The sequence below is a fragment of the Taurulus bubalis genome (assembly GCF_910589615.1).
Source record: "Taurulus bubalis genome assembly, chromosome: 10".
Classification (NCBI taxonomy): domain Eukaryota; kingdom Metazoa; phylum Chordata; class Actinopteri; order Perciformes; family Cottidae; genus Taurulus; species Taurulus bubalis.
Genome location: NC_136598.1, coordinates 23,172,817 through 23,191,845, shown reverse-complemented (window position 1 = coordinate 23,191,845; position 19,029 = coordinate 23,172,817). Strand labels below are relative to the sequence as shown.

The 19,029-nt window shown below is 43.3% G+C and overlaps 1 protein-coding gene across 1 annotated transcript in view; it reads right to left on the bottom strand.

The window, feature by feature from the left end:
- The window catches only part of lsamp (limbic system associated membrane protein), a gene marked incomplete at both ends in the record, with an annotated part of 172,885 nt that extends 170,835 nt beyond the window's left edge, over positions 1 to 2,050 (bottom strand). Inside the window, one exon of the mRNA XM_079225237.1 lies at positions 1,896 to 2,050. Within this exon, the coding sequence (XP_079081363.1) occupies positions 1,896 to 2,050 (155 nt within the window). The remainder of the gene's footprint in view (positions 1 to 1,895) is intronic.
- Positions 2,051 to 19,029: the final 16,979 nt, after the last annotated feature.

Here is a 19,029-nt window from a genome sequence, read left to right as displayed (position 1 = left end):
CCGACGGCCTCCCACCCCTGCTCAAACTTCTCTCATTTTGGCCCTCCTGTTTAGTTTTTCCCTGCCCCCCACACCATATACCCCCGTCCCCTGTTTCCAATTTGTCAGGTGGAAACTGGGTGTGAAAAATGGTTGTGTTTTTCAATGGCGCCCCAGGGGTCTGAGTTGCAGTTTATCGTTGCTCGACTGACAATGAATAAGCCTGATCAATAATGCCAACAGGATACATTATGAAAGTCCAATTAACAACGGCGCTCCCTGAGTGATAACCACGCAATTATTCACGGATAATGGTGAAAAAGAATTCTTGGGAGGCGAGTGTTTTCTCGGAAAAAGGGGGAAATCTAATTTGACTCTGGCTGAGTGCCCGACTGGGTGACAAAACGGCCGAATATATAGCGAAGACGCAGTCAATAGGATGGAAGTGAAACAAATAGCTGTGACCCTCCCCTCGCGAGTTCAACAGTAACGGAGTCAATTGGCTAATTTGATCAGCTGGTACCTGAATGGATGGCACCTGATTGGAATCCATTCAAGGGATTTATGCCTCTTAAGCGTGTGTGTGTGTGTGTGTGTGTGTGTGTGTGTGTGTGCGCGCAGCGACATAAGCTTAGGACATGTGAGGACGCGTGTGTGTTGTTTGTGTGTCTGCAGTCTGTGTTAAAAGTCCATCCCATAATTGCATCCTATATCCTTGCACTCATTAGGCAGGCCTGGGTGGTAGGCTACTGTAAATAAGGCATGGAAGTGGGGAGAGGACAGGAGGAGGAGGAGGAGGAGGAGGAGGGAGGGAGAGGAGAGAGAAGGGGAAATCAATGCGATTGAGTGTTCTGTGTGGAGCCTATTATACCACTGGACTTACCTGCACTGCATCCCATTGGGGACTGAGGGATGGGGGGGGGGGCAAAGCGCCTTGTTGACAAAAAAAACACCCAAAATCTAAATCCCCTAGCTTTCATACAGCCTGCCACAAACACATGGTCCGGATCACGTGGTGGGCTGACATCTGCCCAGCAGCATCACAATGCCAGAGAGTTGACAGCTTGCATTGTCTAGGAGGCGATTAAGTGAGATGCGAGGCTATTATGGGCACGCACGCACACACACACACACACACACACACAAAACGGACTCCACGTCACTGGATTTGGAGAGTGGAGCTTTGATAGCTCACGGGGCTGCACACATGGGATGTGGAGCAACGGAGCACTTCACCTGCTCGTCCCGCTTCCGGGCTGAATGCACCGCTCCTGAACGTCCCACGGACAGAACAAGGCTGCACATGTTCTCCGTCTCCTCGCGTCATCCTCTCTCTCTCTCTCTCTCTCTCCTCTGACTGAGTCTAGAATCCCCGTCTCTGCCATCGACCCGCTCACCAACAGAGACACTGAGGCAAAACCGTGACGCACTTCGCTTCATGAAGCTGTTTGTGAGTAAAGTGCAGAAGAGAAAGAGGCGCAAGGGTGACCGCGGCTCCGGCGCTCTGTGCGTCATGTCAGCGAAGGCGTTTAAGCCCTTTGCTCCAATCATGTATAACAATAAAGCCTATAATTCCATACAGCAACAGGATATAAGATATGAGCACTGACGGGATATTATGTGATATCTATATTATAGGGAATTTAGTCAGGACTGGTTTGTGAGATCATAAAAAAAGTTGTAAACCTAAGTTAGTCAACTCTCATCCGAACACGTCCCACCCCCGTGTACTTCTCTGTAATCTTGCGGAAAATACATGTTTACCACAGTGAAAAAAGGAAAATCGTCAGAATACAAATAAACGCAGTCCATAAAATGCACCTCTCTCCCCGCATGCAGCTGCCTGCTGGCGGGGAGGATGCTGCTGATGCTGCGGGGTGGCAGTGGGGGGAGGAAAGTTGGAAGGCGACTCTTACCTTATGATCGCCGTGTCGCCCTGGCGGATGGTGATGTTGTCGGTGGCCCGCTGCATATCCACACTCCGGACGGGGAACCCTGTGGGGATAAGACATAGCAGTCTGAAAAAAGACGCCTGCAGTTGCCTCCAACACGATTTGCGTCCGACTTGCATCTTAAAGCACAAGGAGCGCGCTTTTTCGGGAAGCTATAGATCCAAGGGTTCACAAAAAAAAGAGTAGTAGTTGTCCAGACTTCTCGGAAAAACGCAGGATGCCCTTAAGTCCAAAACTATAGTCCGGCGGTGCTACGGGTTCCCGTGTATACTTTTTTGGGAGGAAAACGTGCGGAGTCGCGCGCGCGGTGGTCCTCGCTCTGTATTCCACTGGTGCGTAATGCTCTCTGCGTAAAGGGACGGCACAGCCAGCGACTGCGATGGTGAGAGGCAGGCGTCTGTTCAGAGTCTGAGAAAAGCACCCATCACCACCGCCCCCACCGCTTCTCTCTCTCTCTCTCTCTCTCTCTCTCTCTCTCTCTCTCTCTCTCTCTCTCTCTCTCTCTCTCTCTCTCAGATTATCCAGTCGTCTGGCTGTGAATCTCCCTTTATTGGTTGTCAGGACAACAGCACCACCTGAGGTCCCTTTCAGTAAGACACAACTGAGTGAGGACAGGAATAGTGGGCATTTTAAAAAAAAGGTTTTTTTTACAAGATCCCTCTTTGTATATTTGGACACACACAACAACACAGTGGCCCAGGAGAATTACAATGCTGGAAACCACAGAGTGATATTCTATAGACATCTACCTCCCCAGAGGGAAACACCAAACAGAAAGAGCTTTTCTCATTTATTTTGTATAGCCCAAAATCACAAATTTGCCTCCGAGGGCTTCACATACACTCTGTATACATCAACATACAATCTGAGGATCACCTCAGCGTCATCTTAGCATCGTTCCTCAAAAAAAAATCTATCTGCTCACAGGTATCCAGTTATCTGGAGCAGCGGCTCCCAGCCACTTTCACACCAGGCAGATCTGCGCTGGACCATGAACCCTCCAGCGTATCAGACGTCCGCTAGTTAATTATAATTTAGTGGGGTCAATTACCCAAGTTCAATGTTCTGTGACAGTGAACAGACCTGTCATACTAAAAATAAATTACTATATCTATTTGTATTGCTCTGTGTGAAAATGATAGGATTTTCACATTTTTATCCATCATAAATGACTCTTAGCAGCATTATATACACATCTGATCATTTCCCATGCTTCCCCTCTCCAGCTATAATGCAAAAGGGCGCGAACACTCTGTTGACCATGAACAGGGCGATGCTCATCTGTGAATAGCTCAATCAGACATAATCACCTCTTCTTTTTTTTTGCCACGACCGCCACGAGGCTGCAGCTCCGTCGGCAATTAAATCCACTTCCAACCGAAGCAAGGACACAAGTTTTGAAGGTGTGTGTGCCTCTCCAATTCAACAGGAACGTGAATACAAAATGAGCTTCTGAATCCAGCGCTTGCCAATCAAGAGCCGGCTTAATAGGCCATGATCTAATGCTCATTCCACGATGTGCTTAATGAACTGCAGAGTAACAATTAAGGCAGTGCACTTAGCATTTTATTTGATTCGGGAAATACATTAATACTAATGAGAATCGTTGTCATTCGCCGCACGGCACCTTTTTTGTTTTGTCTGTGGACTTGTTCGTTAGATAGTTTCGAGACATGACGACGCTTTCGTTTTAGTAGTTGAACTCCGCACAGGAGATGGCCGGGACGCCGCATATGACTTGGATGTAGAATGATTAAATATACGATGTAACCCCCCCCTCCCCTCATATCTCTAAACACAATGCAATTGTCCTGGTGCGCATACAGCGGTGGAGTAATCCTGTTCTGAGCACCAGCGGCCTGATTGAACCAGTGTGAGGCGGTGTTGTTAAGCCTTATTTCCAGCATCAGCAGATTTTAAGCACCGGATCAGAGCAAACCCCAGTTTAACAGCTGCCCCTCCAGCAGCAGGAGCCCACTGTGACATGTGGGCTTTGCTGCCAGATTAGAGGAAATGGAAGAGCGGAAGACGTACGCACCGCCTGAAAGGGAATTAGACTGACGTACTTGCTATCTGGGAGTGTGAGGAGGTACTAACGTTAGTGCATTAGTTAAGGGGAATAGTTTCAGGGAGGGATGCTTGAAGAGCAGCTCCCTACTTGGCCCTTAATGATCAGTGTCTGTTGCCATTTCCTCAAAAAGCTTCTGGAGGTTTTAGCGATCTTGAAGACTGCACAGTCTATGAAAGAGCATATGCATTAAGACCACTTAAAACGGGACTACAGGGCCCTGTAGAGGAGAGAAGAGGGGCTTCTCCGCATACAGATTTATACAGCAATGGCTCCCGTGTGGCCTTAAGCTATATTTTTTCTTAAAAACTCATGAATCCGTCAGTGATCTGACAAAGTGCCGTGTGTGTAATTAGTAGAAATCTTCCTTGTATGGGAGGAATGCAGGAGGGGAGCCCAGGGAGACAGCGGCTTCACAAAAGGGCAGTGATCTCTTGCTCGACCCCACACTGAAACACACACACACACACACACACACACACGCGCTGTGCGCTGGAAGACAGAGCGGCCATTATCATGCTGGTGGGATGCTCTCCTTTGGTTGCTGTAGTGGTTTAGACAGCAGAACTGGTCATACAGTATGCTGCAGTGGACACCATGTTTTATTACGTAATACACTGTCAGTAAATACAACATTAGATGTGTGTGTGTCCCAAACTGGTTAGCTGTTAGCATTAACCAACAAACCTTCATCTTCCAGCCAGGAGACGGCTGTTTGTTCATGTGGAACCAGAAGTTAATGTTGATTTATTTGTCTCTTAACTTGTGCACTTCAGTAACAGCAATTCAGTTTATATTTTCATCCAAACGACAATCTTTTATTATACCTAACCAAGTAGTCTTTGTGCAAGCCGAAACTTGGCTTCCTGTTTAAAGTTGTCAAGATAAACTTCTTGAAAAGACTCTCTGCATGTAACAAGCAAAAATTGACATATGATGATATCAAATTATGCCCGATATCATACAAACCTTATAGGATACGTTAAATAAAGTTAGGTTTAAAAGTGGGCTTAAAATAAGTACGCAACAAAATAAGTTTGGAAAACAGGACAAAGGTCAAAGGTCTCTTAAGTGAACTGAAGTCTTAGAAATCTTTATAGTTAAATTGAGATAACTGTAACTCATGTCAAAAGTGTTTAAACCGACTAGATAGCGAGTGAAATGTGTACTAACCAACAGCGTCACCATTGGCTTGCAAGCATTGAACCCACTGCAATGGTGGGAAATGGTATGATCCACTTTAGGGGTGTCTGAAATCCTATTGCATGATTCTTACTGAGTAAAATGGTAAATATATTGCAATAATAAAATATGGTTGCAGGTAAGATTGATATATATATATATATATATATATATATATATATATATATATATATATATATGTTTCCATCCCCATCGACCTGTTGTTTATGCATCTTTATACTCAAACCCTGCCCAGTACTGTGTAGCCGACACAGTTCTACTTTTCTACTTTTTTCCCCGTACCACGGAGCCAGATAACATTTTTTTTTTTTCAAATATGACAGCCGAAGACAGATAGACGATGAAACAAGAACAGTGTAAGGACAATTAACTTCTTTGAGGAGAACGCAGAACGTGATCTATTATTCAACTCTGTGTAGTTCGACTTAAGAGGGCGATAGCTGAGGGAACACCCCGGGAGGCGCTTTCATTGAAACACACCAGAGACTAATGTAATGAAACTAGGAATCACGCCTCGGCTGCTTCGCACGTGGCGACGGGGGCGATCACACAGGCATCGTGAAGTTATGCCAGCTAGAGGCTGGTTAGAAACCCGCATGTGTTTCCAGATATTTGTTTCGCAATAAGCGACTCTGTTTTTGACCCGACGGCAGCCACTATAAAGTGATTGTATTAATATATATTACGAGGTGCCCTGCCCCTCGCACAGCCCCTCCGATCAAACTTCAGAGCAGCGGAAAAGAAATAAAGATACATGATGTAAAGGGCGGAATATCATTATTATATATGAATTATATTGGTTCAGCCATCATTTGCAAATGTCAAATAAAGACATGGAGGAATCGGTCTGTGGCTTGAAAACGACATGACTGTTGATTCAGAGCTTGAGTCGTCTCATGGAGTTTGTACTTTTCTGAACAGTTTTCAAAATGCAATCGCAGGAAGACAATCTTCTCTGTCTTTTGTTGCGTTAGCTCACTCTCGATCCAACCGGAATAGGATTTCGTATTGTACGCAGAATCTCGAGGGACTGCTCCAAAATACTCTTTCTGAGGCAATTGAATAGCTAATATGTATAACTAATGAACCCATAAGAGAAATTCCAGTTTCATGCCGTGTAAAAAGCATGCTCTTTGATGCGAGTACAGTATAAGAATAGAGCATAGCAAATGGTTGCAATACTTTTGCCTTATACTACAAGTGAGCGACATCATGCGATGGATGAGTTATATATCCATCAACATCACTGATATCCCCGCTTTGGTGTAATTATGAACCAGGCTACAGATCCGTTATGTTTTTCTCACAAAGTCGGTCTTTTGCGATCAAGAGTGTCGTAGAATGGCATCAGGAAGGCTTGCCTCCACCTTTGGGAGTCTTCTTCAATAAGGCAGATGTAAGCATGTATTTAAAGGGAGACGATGGCTGCACATCTTCCTATAACACCATACCAAGACTTGGATTTCATCAGTATTACCTGGCTTCATCACCACTGCCTGAATTTCATCATTTTGCTGTTTCTCTTGTCATCCAGACATCTGTTGAAGGTTGCGTACTCTAGTTTGAAATGTTTTACATAATATAGTGTGTTCAAGTCAAGGCTTTCTTGGCGGATTGTGTAGTACATTTTAAAGAAAAAGGCCCTGCATTGATTTTACGTATCAGTTTACTTCTCTTCTTGTCAAGACGGTTGTATAACATCTTGGCTCTGGAGGAGTTATGTGAGGGGTTTGTGAAAATAACCTGGATGATGTCATAGTGATGTCATCAGGGTTATCTCTGCCCGGGCATAAAGACTTCTACTTTATAACAGGGAGCGTTAGAGGTGTGAATCTTCACCGGTCACATGACTCCAGCCTATGATTTGAATGAGGAACAATTCTCGATCGACCTCAGTTTTTTTATGCCACTGCACGTTTTCATCAATTAAAACGAGCAGTCAGAAAAAAATCTGAACCACCTTTTTATTTAGAAGTGCTTTCAAAAACCATACAACAAAAGTCTAATATATAAAAAATCTTACGCCAAAAGTCCAATATATAAAACAATAAGACAAAAGTCTAATATATAAAAAAATCCTGCACTTCTGCGCTAAAGAATAGCAACACTGACATAATTCGTGTTGCATTTGTCACAGTGACTGGTCCATGGTGCCTACATCTCCAGTACCAGAATGCATTGCAACATAGGGTTCACAAAGAAAAAGGAACCTTCAAGGTCGAGTGTTGCTGCTTGTTTGACAAGTGTACAAACACAGATATATGAGTGCACAGGTACAAATACTGACAAACAAACTGTTTCTGTTTCCATGCAGCTGGCAGGAAGCAGGAACTCGCTGCCAGTTAGCAGCAACACTTGTCGCTTACATCAGCTGTTACCACAACACATGATATATTGAGATTTATTGGCATTGCTGGCCGGCTGAAACCCAGTGTTAGTTTTCAGAAACCCTATTTTTGTGATTTTTCCTTTCTTTTGGCTCATCTTTGAGTAAAACAATTGGTAAATATATTGAATATGTATTTCCACACACTGTTAAAACGCTGTCAGACATCCCACTGAGTGTCTCAGAGTCTGTCCCCTCAATTTCCACAGATGGGAGTCACAGCAGGAGGACACACTGAGGAGAAGAAAGCCTCAATTATCAACACTCTAATTAGTCAAATCATGTCAAAAAAACAACAACACAATCAGCCACATTATATGATTGACCTGTTGTTTTATTGAGGATACTTCTCAACAGGTTTGGCTGCACGCCGCTGCAACAAAAGCCAAATGTTCCACCTCATTTTGGCGGCGACCCCAACACGTTGCAGCGGATTGTTCCAGCGTGCAAAAGGTCAACAGCAAACCTCGCAGCGGCAAAAGTGGAGCACAATCTTCCAGCTGCCCGGCCGCGGCATTAGCAGCTCGTCTGACTCACTTTGGTATGTTTCCCAGTTGATGGCCACGGGCTCATACAGTATGCTTCCACTCGGACTACATGATGTGAAATGGGAAGTTAGCTTTCGCTGACTGAGCTGCAGTCCCACAGTGGTTTAGAAAAATCCACCCTGTAGGTCTTCCAAAAAATCTCATTCTCTCTAATATACATACAGTATATATACCGTATAAGAGTCCTGTAAATCTACCACTTTAATCTCAGATAATATCCAAGTTTGCACATATGAAATCTTACAAATCAACCACAAATTTAAAAAAAAAATAAAAAATTCCGTCATTTTCACAAAATAACTGTTGGTTGTTTTGTGTTTCTAAATATCGTGGACCACTTTTTTGATTTTGTTTTCTCCAACTTTGGGTGCCGGATCAATATACTATTGACCTGCAACTCAAACAGCAGGGAAGTTTCAACAAGAGGAGGATCTATAATGGGATTTGGATTCTTCATCCACCTCCACTGTGCTCTATCTAACCTCTGCATGGAAACAAATGGCACTCTGTTCCTGGAAGATCAATGAGCCAGGCTCGCCCCTCAGATCCATCTGTTTTCTGTTTTTTTTCCCAAGCCAAATATGCTCTGTGTCAAACAAGAGTAGGCTGCATTAGGAAAACATGCCCCCACACACACACACATACTTATGTTAAGAGTGTGTGCGTGTGTGTAGGAGAAATACACTAAGACGAGAGAAAAAGAGAATGAGTTTAATAATAAATAAGAGTGTATGCATAATTTGGTCTGGCATTCCTATCAAAACCTGAGTCTTGGCAGCTAAATGCATGATACACAGGAAAAAGGATACCCGGCAACATACTCAGCAATACTGTATACCGTCCAACACACACACACACACACACACACACACACACACACACACCCTGGCCTGAAGCCTCTTGCTCCCCTTCTGTCTTTCTCGCTGTCAGCAGAAATAGAAAATAACACAAAACTTTGGCACAACGCTCGTGCTTTAGTGACAGTTTATAGAGAAATCATTGTGAACACGGCGGTGGATTTTAGTTAAAATCTTCTTTTTTATTTGTTGCTAAAAGCATGGCAGCTGATAAACGGACGCCCAATCTCTGGTTGAGCATGGATTCTACACGGCAGGTGAACACTGCACTTCTACTAATGTGCTGGCAAAACACGAAAGTCACAAATGATCACCTATGGGTTTATAAAAAAATACAAAACTCTGCTTTCTTTTTCTTAGATTTACATCAGAGTAATGTGTTCCTCATTCCCAGAAGAAGCCTGTTTATTCTTGCGTAACGCCTACCTGCTGTCAAACACCGACGTGCACTGGAGACAACGCACACACACACACACACACACACAACACACACTTCAAAAGGACACGTTAAGCCTGAAAGTAGCGCTCCAAAAAGCCACCTTTCAGGGCCGCTTTGCATAAACGCCTAGCATTGACAAAGTTTAAGCCGGCCTGTGAGTGGCTGTGTGTGTGTGAGCAGATGTCTAATTGAGCTGTGGCTCTGATGTTGTTTTCTCTGCATGCACAGACCTGTGAGCTGCTTCATGTGTGACCTGTCAGCGAGGCCGGCTGATGTCACATCTTCCTCCCCATGTCAGATAGTGTGTTCCGTGTTTTCCCGAGATCCACAGGCTCCACCTATACTGCGTAATGTGATCATATATCTAAGAAGTTGTTTTATCTTATGATTGTATGCTCTGCGAGATAAACATTTGGTTTCCCTCTTTGCCTCAAACTTTCCATCAATAATATGTGCTTTGCCATAAGCTGTTATGGTCCCAAGCCACACTCGCAAACAGCGAGGATGACAAGCTCGGATCCGCAGAGGTAAAACCAAACATTTCCTTAATGAGAGTGAGCTTTTTTTTTCATGTGGTAATGGGACTTTCTTCTATTTTTTTTGCCTTGTGTTTTTAAGACGAGCGTGGCACTCAATGATATGATAAGTGCGCCGGCCAAGTCTGTGAACATCATCTCTGTTACCCTGCGGTACGTCGAGCACCATGGGGCATCGCGCACGTTTTAGTTTGTTTCCTGGCTCGGTCACGCCGAGGGATCGCTTCTGACTTTGGAGGTATTTCATTTAATTCAGAAAACACAAAATGGTCAGCAAAAAAAACCCTGAATAGGATTCTCAGTCCACTTAAGCACACGCTATACATTCAGAGTGCTTCCAGTATATAGTATGAATACGCACTAAAAAAGGAAAGGTATTTGTATATCCGCCTCTGATGGTGTCATCACTCCGTATCTTTGGGTCAACTGGCAATGCAAAGGCCCAACGCTCCGCCTGTAAGGGAAGACAATCACACACCACATCTGTACGGCGCCAAACGTTTGACCTCGGCTTTTTCCCCCAACATCTCCTCAATCTCCTTGGAAACGGATTGCTCTGAATTGGCGCCCGAGGGTCACCCCATTCCCCCCCGCCCTCATGCTATTCAGTGCTATTAGAGAGAGTTCAGGCCGTGCTGAGGAGGATTGCTTTGGCTGCGGCAGAAATGTTCAAGGTGAAAACCGACGAGGTAACAAGAGGAATTCCTTGCAGAAGTACAAGGACGTGGAGTCTGACGGATGGAAAGGAGCTCGTATGACAAACCATCACGTACCCACTCTTCACTTAAGTTGTTGGTTCTCTGTGTAACTCATCTACTAAATTAATGGGTGAATAATTAAGACTTTTCAGAGTGTGCGCACGCACCAAATGACTGAGGACTGTCTACATAAATTAAAAGCAAAGGTGTGAAATTGCCTCGTTCATGCACAGATGTATTCTTTTTAATTATGTTTTTGTAAACTTCAAGAGATATTTCAGAGATTTTGGCAAGTTAGACTGAGATACTGACACATGCACTACAGATGTGTTTGACAGAGGTATCCCACTGAGATGACTGCTAGTGACCGACAGTAAATGTGGAAAGGTTTAAAGGGTTTAAAATTGTTCCTGTGAGAATGGAAAATGATTTAATCATTTTACATTATATTGTTCATAACATGAGATATACCATTTTTTAACGTTAATCGTTGGAATAAAACACATTTTTGGACAGAAATTCAAAATGTCAAACAACGTATTTTTCAGATGACCTTTGCTTTTACGCCAAAATTCTGATGTGCGTTATATGTCACCACATGGTGGCGCTATGTACACCAACAAATTACCTTTTCTTCCTTGGACCATGGCCTACTGTTTTCCCTTGTTTTGACACAATGGGCATTTTTTATTTTGTGGAGATGTATCCTCGCTTAATAAAATGAAAACAACCCACTTAAACCAGTCCACATAGTCACACTGCATTAGTGTCAATCATGGATTTTTTTGTTTAACAGTGGAACTAACTGACAAACAAGAACTATGACACAAAACCTCTTAGGCAGAATTAAACATGTACAACTTCTCAGTGTTTTTATAATACTTGACTCTCAGACTTCGCTGCATAATGAAGCAAACTCACAAGCGGAATCACATTTTTTGGCGGCTGTAATTTCAGATGGTGATGTTTGCCATCTTTGTCTTCTGCCACTGAGTTAAACTTGCAGTATACTGCGCAAAAACTGAACAGAATATGAATGCATTCCTGACATATTCTATCATCCAGCTGTTTTCACTTGGAGTCGGAATTAAATATAGACAAACATCTGTAACAAAAATGCAAGAAAGAATCCAAAGAAACCAGCACCCTGATGCACAGTAAACCCTCTACCATTCCTTGTTAGCTAATTCATAGTGCAAATCTAACTAAATTATGCTTTCCTCTTACAGGTCTGTGTATCGATCCTGCAGCAGCCAGAGGCAGAGCTTTGCATATGCAACAGATATGATTCCTATAGCTTAGCAGTTCCTTTAAGGTGGGTGGAACAAGTACAAGTAGGTCTAAAAACCTGCCAGAATTGAACATCTGATATTTGTTTTCATTTAGCCTGCACACTGCAGTCCTTCACTGATAATGACGTCTATGGCCAGGCACAGTTATGTAAGAAAAATATCAATAACACCGGTGATGTGGAAAAAGAGAAACGTCCGACGTGAGGAAACGCAATCCTAGTTTTACTAACCTCTGAAGACATGGAAGCAAACAGCCTCGCTACAGTGCAGCAGCACCGTTAGCCGCTAAACGGCTAACTAAAATCGCTTGTGATTGTCGAGTGGAAAGGCTGAGAGTCGGTGCTGAGCAGGATGTAACCCATGATTAAGTGGGTAAAATTGCTGAAAAACCCCACACAAGCTCAACCAAAAGCACAAATGTAAAAGGGCCCTCAGGAAGCGAATAGACACGTGCACATACATGCACAAATCCAAATAGTTCTTCTCCCAAGCAGTCTGCTGTGCCTCCACTTCTTATCTCTCCACCCCCGTTTCGCTGCATCCTTTTCCCCTCTCGCTGCCTCTGTGTTTCTCCCTCCCGGAGATGAATAATGTAGACCCCCTCATTGTTTTGTATGAACGGAGCGATTCCCTGGATGTGATTCTCTCTGAGGACGGTAGACCCACAGGCCTATCTCCAGGCCCTCCCCTTTAATCTGCATTCTCCCTCTGTTCTCGTAATTAGGAGGCCGCGGACAAGAAGGCACAGTAATTGTGGGCTGTTGTTGCACATTTCTCACTTCATTCCTCCCCTGTGACACATCCTTATCTCCTCCTTCCTTACACTTTTTCTCCCCGAGTCACATTTCTTCTTATCGTTTCATCTTTGTCGTCTTTTTTTCCCCTCCCCGCGCTCATCGTCTTCATCATCGCCACAAACACATGTTTTCATCTGCATAGTTTACCGTCAGAAGCAGAGGCAATGCAGGGAGGCTAAAGGGTAACGCAAATAATTAAGGGAGAAGGAATTTGCCCGAAGCCACACAAGTCAATAACAACCCAACATAAAACCTTGAATGACTCATTGCTTATTAGGTGAGACAGGGAAACTGCAGGGGCTTCACTTCTTGGGATAATAGCCTCATTTCATAGCTAATAATATTGACGAAACTAGAATCTTCTTTCTAAATCTCCCCTGACAGATTCTCTCTCTCTCTCTCGCTCTCTCTCTCTGGTGAATTACAGGGTAAATGTGTAAAGCAAAGATGACAATGTGTTTTTTCTTTTTTGCTCCATAATTATGCATGTGGTCAGACAGATTAGTACTTAGTGCTGATGAAGATCCAAAATACTCTCTGGCATTATTGATACGGTATTCAGTAATAATAACCTCAATAAACCAACATCTTTACTGTAATATTTGTACCATTGTTGCACAGAAAACTGGTGTATTTGGTAGCTGATGCTACCCGCCTTTTATTGGTGTAAACTTCAATGGAGCAGAGTTCTGACCCAGTTCCGAGTCCGTGTCCTTCAAAGTTCACACGTCAAGATGAAATATGCTTCACCTGGTCGACATGACAGCTTCCTTATCCCAAACCTTGGCCGAAAACTGGAGGACACCACCAGTTTGCCATGTGTGCTCCAAAATATTCCAAAATCCATTAAGACATACATGTTATTTCAATTATTGTCAACCCAAAAAATTCACCCATTTTCCAACAGTTCCGACCCTTTGTCGGCTTGAATGGCCGACACAGAGAACAGCAGCTGTGGTCAAGTACAATTCATGTTGTTCACGATGGACTCCAGTGGTGCCGAGTCTGAAATATCTGAAGCAACCTTGCAAACCACTGCAGAGAAATCCAATTCTGAAGTTTCCTTTTGTGCGCTCTGTATTTTCAAACAGCCATGGATTCGCTAAAACTAGGTTCAAATACATAGAAAGTGTAAAGAATCGCCACAGGTAGGGATTGAACCCAGGTTTACACATTATTCAATCCTTAGGCGAGTAAGAATTGTTTGTGTGTGTTTTTTTTAACACACTCTACACAAAGAGTTTGCAATGGTTGAGGTTCTGCAATCCAAACCTCTGAGACGGAAGATGGAAATAATTTCACTTATTGATAAAAATACCAACAACAAAATACAATGCAGCTGCATACCACACTTTAACATTTTAAATGCCCAAATATTGACCTTCTTTTCTTTCTTTTTTTTCTGCTCAACTCGAAAGTCTGATTCGAGCCTTGAAGGCACATTTTTACAAATTGATATAGAACATTTTCAGCTCAGCATTCAATTTTAAGAGTGGCATGTATTAAAGTTAAAAAAATATGGTAAATTGAGATGACAGATTGTATGTGACACATGCACACACACACACACACACACATACATGCACACAAACACACGGCATGGAATTGTCCCACCACCGGGCAACCGACCACTGTCCCAGGTCCCCTGGATCCTGACTTAGCCATGCATACATTACTGCTGCTTTTGTTATGAATAAAGATGACAAAAGTACTTTCTTCCATCTACTTTCCAAACTGTTAACATCTGTCACAATAACCGGTTGCATTATCATCCCATCTGCCCGCCTGTGCTTAACCAGGTAACATGAAGAGCAGACCTGTCTCCCTCCCGGTCATCATGTCTCACGTCTTTGTGCTCCAGTCCATGTAAAGTCTCAAGTATTTTCTGGCTGTAATGGACTTTTCTATCATCTGCTGCATGCCATTTAAAGAAGTACGTACTGCATCATCACTCCTATATTTATTAACATACAATGTCATCGTTGATTAGCTGGTTGGAGTCCTGTATGATCACTCTAAACAGACGACTGCAATACATTAAAAATGTAGGAAATCAAATGCATCGTTTTTTACCTCTTTGATAAAGAAACAGTGAGTAGTTGAGGCCCATTATCATGTTTTAGATATTAATGTTAGTTATGCCACCAAGAGACAGATCCCCTCTAAACTTCATTTGAAAGGCCGTTGAGATAAAGGTTTCCCATATTTCACAAAAAATAACAAATAATTGTTAAAGGCATGAATACTGAATGCAGATTTATGTATGAGAACGTGTTTTTTTTTGTTGCTCTCCCATTATCATCTCACTGCCCTCTCAGATTGATCTTGTGGCCCTTTAGAGGGTCAGGAACCCTTGGTTGGGAACCAGTGGATCAAAGTAGTTCCACTTCGAGCAGCTTGAACAGTGAAATGCTGCTCATACATTGATGTATAAGTATTAATCTAACAATGTCTTATATCATATTAGAAACACGGGCCGTTTTTCTGAATACTCTACGCTCGATCTGCTAGCTCTTCGTTCTGCGTATGTGCTGAAAAAAATCCAGTGTCTGAAACATACAACGGGGCTCAACCCGAACCACACAACACGGGGGCAGCCAATCAGCGAGAGGGGGCGGGGCGTTCATGCTCATGCTCAGGACACAGGAAAGGCCATGGATGTAGAGAGTAAGGCAATGAGAGCAGGAGGGGTACATCTGGAGATATTTGCTTTCGGTCTTGAGTTCAAATATCAACAATCTCTCTCTAGAATCACTGACTCAACCTTCAAGTAAACGATGGGAGTACTTCCTCTACCTCTGCTCTCAACACACAGCACCCCGGGGCTCTGGGATTTCCTCTCCTCTGCTCTGTTTACACTACATGAGTTAACTCTCAACCATTTAGAACTACATCTCACAAAATGTTCTTTTCCATTTTTGAGATATCAGAAGCGAGTCTGCTCCCTTTATTGACATCTTGAGGTACCACGCCACCCTAAGCGGCTATTTTACAGCACAGCGTACTTCATAAAGCACTTTGAAGGAGCTGTATTTAACATTATGAACATGAATACAGCAGCAAACATATTATCCATGCAAAGATATAGGGGAGTAATATCTACCCGAGCAGAGAATCAAGTCGTGAAGTCTCCCTCGTGTGTTGCAACCTTAGCTTCCACTTGCTTTGCTAACATAGCCGTCGGCCACGCCTGCTTTTAGTGCATGTTAGTGCACGTGAGCGTGCTACACTGGTTTGCTGTTGTGTTGCTCTGCACTGCACTTGCGTTACAGCTGATAGTGCCGCTGCCGCCGGTCGGCCATCAGGTAAAAAATTGTTAGCTCTTTCACCGTAGATTGCACTGTTAGCGCTGTTAGCTACGAGCTGCTAGCTGAGAGGCAATCGATTCGCTCCAAAGCTCGGATCTTGCAACTCATTGTCACATTTACTGCCATAGGGATTTACAGCTCATCAAAGAGAAACAATTAACACATTAATTAGATGAGATAAGGTTATGCAAAGTTAGGGGCAATTTAAGTTGACTCTTGTAAACCTTAATATAATGGGATAAATACGTGGCAGGATCTCAGATCTCGGGCAGTACGGTTTGGAGACGTTTTTTTTTTTAATAAGGAGCTGGCTGGATTTTGAATTCAATTCCGCAGCCAACAGGCAGCCAGTGTATGGCGAGAATATAAATAATGCGGCACCTCTTTTTTGACATTGTTAAGACCCATTCTGCTGTGATTTTGAACTAGGTGGGGTGAAAACGACAGAGATGCGCAAAAACAGAAAGCGCTGCAGTATTCAGATGGGTGACTTTCTCCAGGTCAGAGGGACAAGGAATTGATCCAATTTAGGAGGCAATGCAGAGCTGATTGGAACTTGATTTAACGACCTGATTCCTTTGTTTGTGTAACCTCAATGTTGAATGGAATGTGACTTATTGATCATTTCAATGTGATTTCACAGAAGAAGAAAAATTGTGCCGATGAAGAGAAATGCTGTGGTCCAAACACAATGATCTATTGTTGTAGTGCTGCAGAATGTTTGCAGCCATCCAGGATTTGATGTGCTTAAGACAGATATTGAGGTCAGTTATTGTGATGTAATGACATCTTTTCCACTGGGAATGAGGGGGTGAGGTGGGGGTGATATGTTTACCTCCTTTTTTCTAAATCTTATCTTTGTCACCTTTCCCTTTCACCGTTTCAGTTCGATTGATTGAATAATACGCCAGTGAACCGTGTCTTCTTACTGTCCAACCGCCACAATCCAGATGGGAGTTAAACGAAACGTAAACATGGTCGTCTGAGTCTCCTCCAGCTATTACTCTGCTCTCAAAGTAGTTAAGCTTGACAAGCAGCAGAGGGGGATTGGCAGACTTTATGCTGGCTTGTGCCTCTCTCCATTGACATACCTTCTCGATGGAGGTTGTCAGGGCTGTATGCAATCACGGCTCAACAATGAAAGCAAATTGGGGCAAATTATAAAGATGGAAATAACACATTGTTGATATTAGAAATGGGAGTTTTACATTTCAGCTGAATACATTTTTTGATATTAACATTACTTGTATCAGGTGTCTTTCAAGGGAATTAGGGATAATTACTAGTCTTACAATGCACTGTAAAATGAGAGATTGTGCTTTTGGGTTATGTTACCTAACGGGTGTATATACATGGAGAAAGGGAGTGAACCAAGTATAGAGCCTTGGGGGACCCCACATTAAATTCAATTCAATTCAGTTCATTTTATATAGTCCAACATCACAAATACAAGTTTGCCTCGGAGGGCTTTACAATCTGTACACATGACATCCCTGTCCCGGGACCTCACATCGGATCAGGAAAAACTCCCCCAATAAAGATAGTAAAAACCCTTTCACAGGGAAAAAAAGGGGAAGAAACCTGAGGGAGAGCAACAGAGGAGGATCGCTCTCCCCGGATGGACAGAAGCAATAGATGTCATGTGGCCAGAATGAATAACGTAACGGAGTTACAGCACATTCAATGAATATGACATCATTCATATATATTATTCACATGAAATGCAATGTTATCTAAACGATTATTAACCCTTCAGGGTCTTCTCGATTTTACATAATTTCTTAAATTCACCTTTTAATAAATCACTGGAAATAAAAAAGAATATGATGAAAATGCACAATATGAAATATCGTTATACAATATGATCAAAGCTCAACGTCTCAGCGTTGCGCTGGGGCGTATGAGTTGATCTCTTAGTTCATCTCATTTCAAACAACAGATGGAAACAAAAGCAGATTCAGATCAGTAGTGTGGAATATAATTCCACCTACACAGGCTTTGGTAGACGCTGCTTATCAATGGAGACAAAGAAAACAAACAAACACACTGTACAGATAAGAGCACACTGCAGTACAGCCCCCGTGTGTTATTACAAAGCACCATGCTTTTGCCAGGTGAACTGTAATTGAAAAGAGTAAATGAAACAGTGCAGCGCTATCCAAATCCCTCCCAAGGTATCTTTCTCATTTATTCTTCTATCGCCGAGAAAACAACAAGTCCGCTAAGATAGGGAAACATGTTTAATGGTTTACAGTCCTTCAACACAAATGTCCGCATGTGCTGAGAGTGTTTCCTGACTTAAATAAAAAAAGGGTTGTGGCTTCTCTCGCTGTGATAATAACCTTTGCAAGGAGCTGCTGCTGAGAAGGCGGGAAGGAGGGATGGATAGAAGGAGGGAGGAGGTGTAGTGGAAAGTGGGGAAGGTCAGGAGGGAGTGGAGGTGACCTGATTCACACAGGCACACACACACACACACACAGTTGCATTCACACCAACTATAATCCATCACTGCATTGCTCGTCATTCCTGGACCTGCCATAATGACCCAGAGCCGTCTGTTACGGTAGAAGCCAGAGGTGAGTCCTGGGGTAGTAACAGACACACACACACACACACACACACACACACACACACACACACACACACATCCTTTGGGTTGCAGAGCAGCATTGCAGGTCCATCTGCTGCTGCTGCACAAGCTCTAGTTAGACAGCTAGCAAAGGAACCGGGCAGCCTGCTGATGCTTACAGGTTCATACTCTAGTCCAAATCTTTACCTCCAACAAATCTTCAACGATGGCACGGCTTCAGGTAAAGAAGATGAAAAAAATGATATCTCTGAGCTCCTGACACCTGACTGTACTGATGCAAGTACACTGTAACTGAGTGCGAGGTTGGGTTGTGCTTGACAGCATCTGTCCGCGGCAATTCCGGTGAAAAAACGTTGGTCTACTTACAATTGACAGG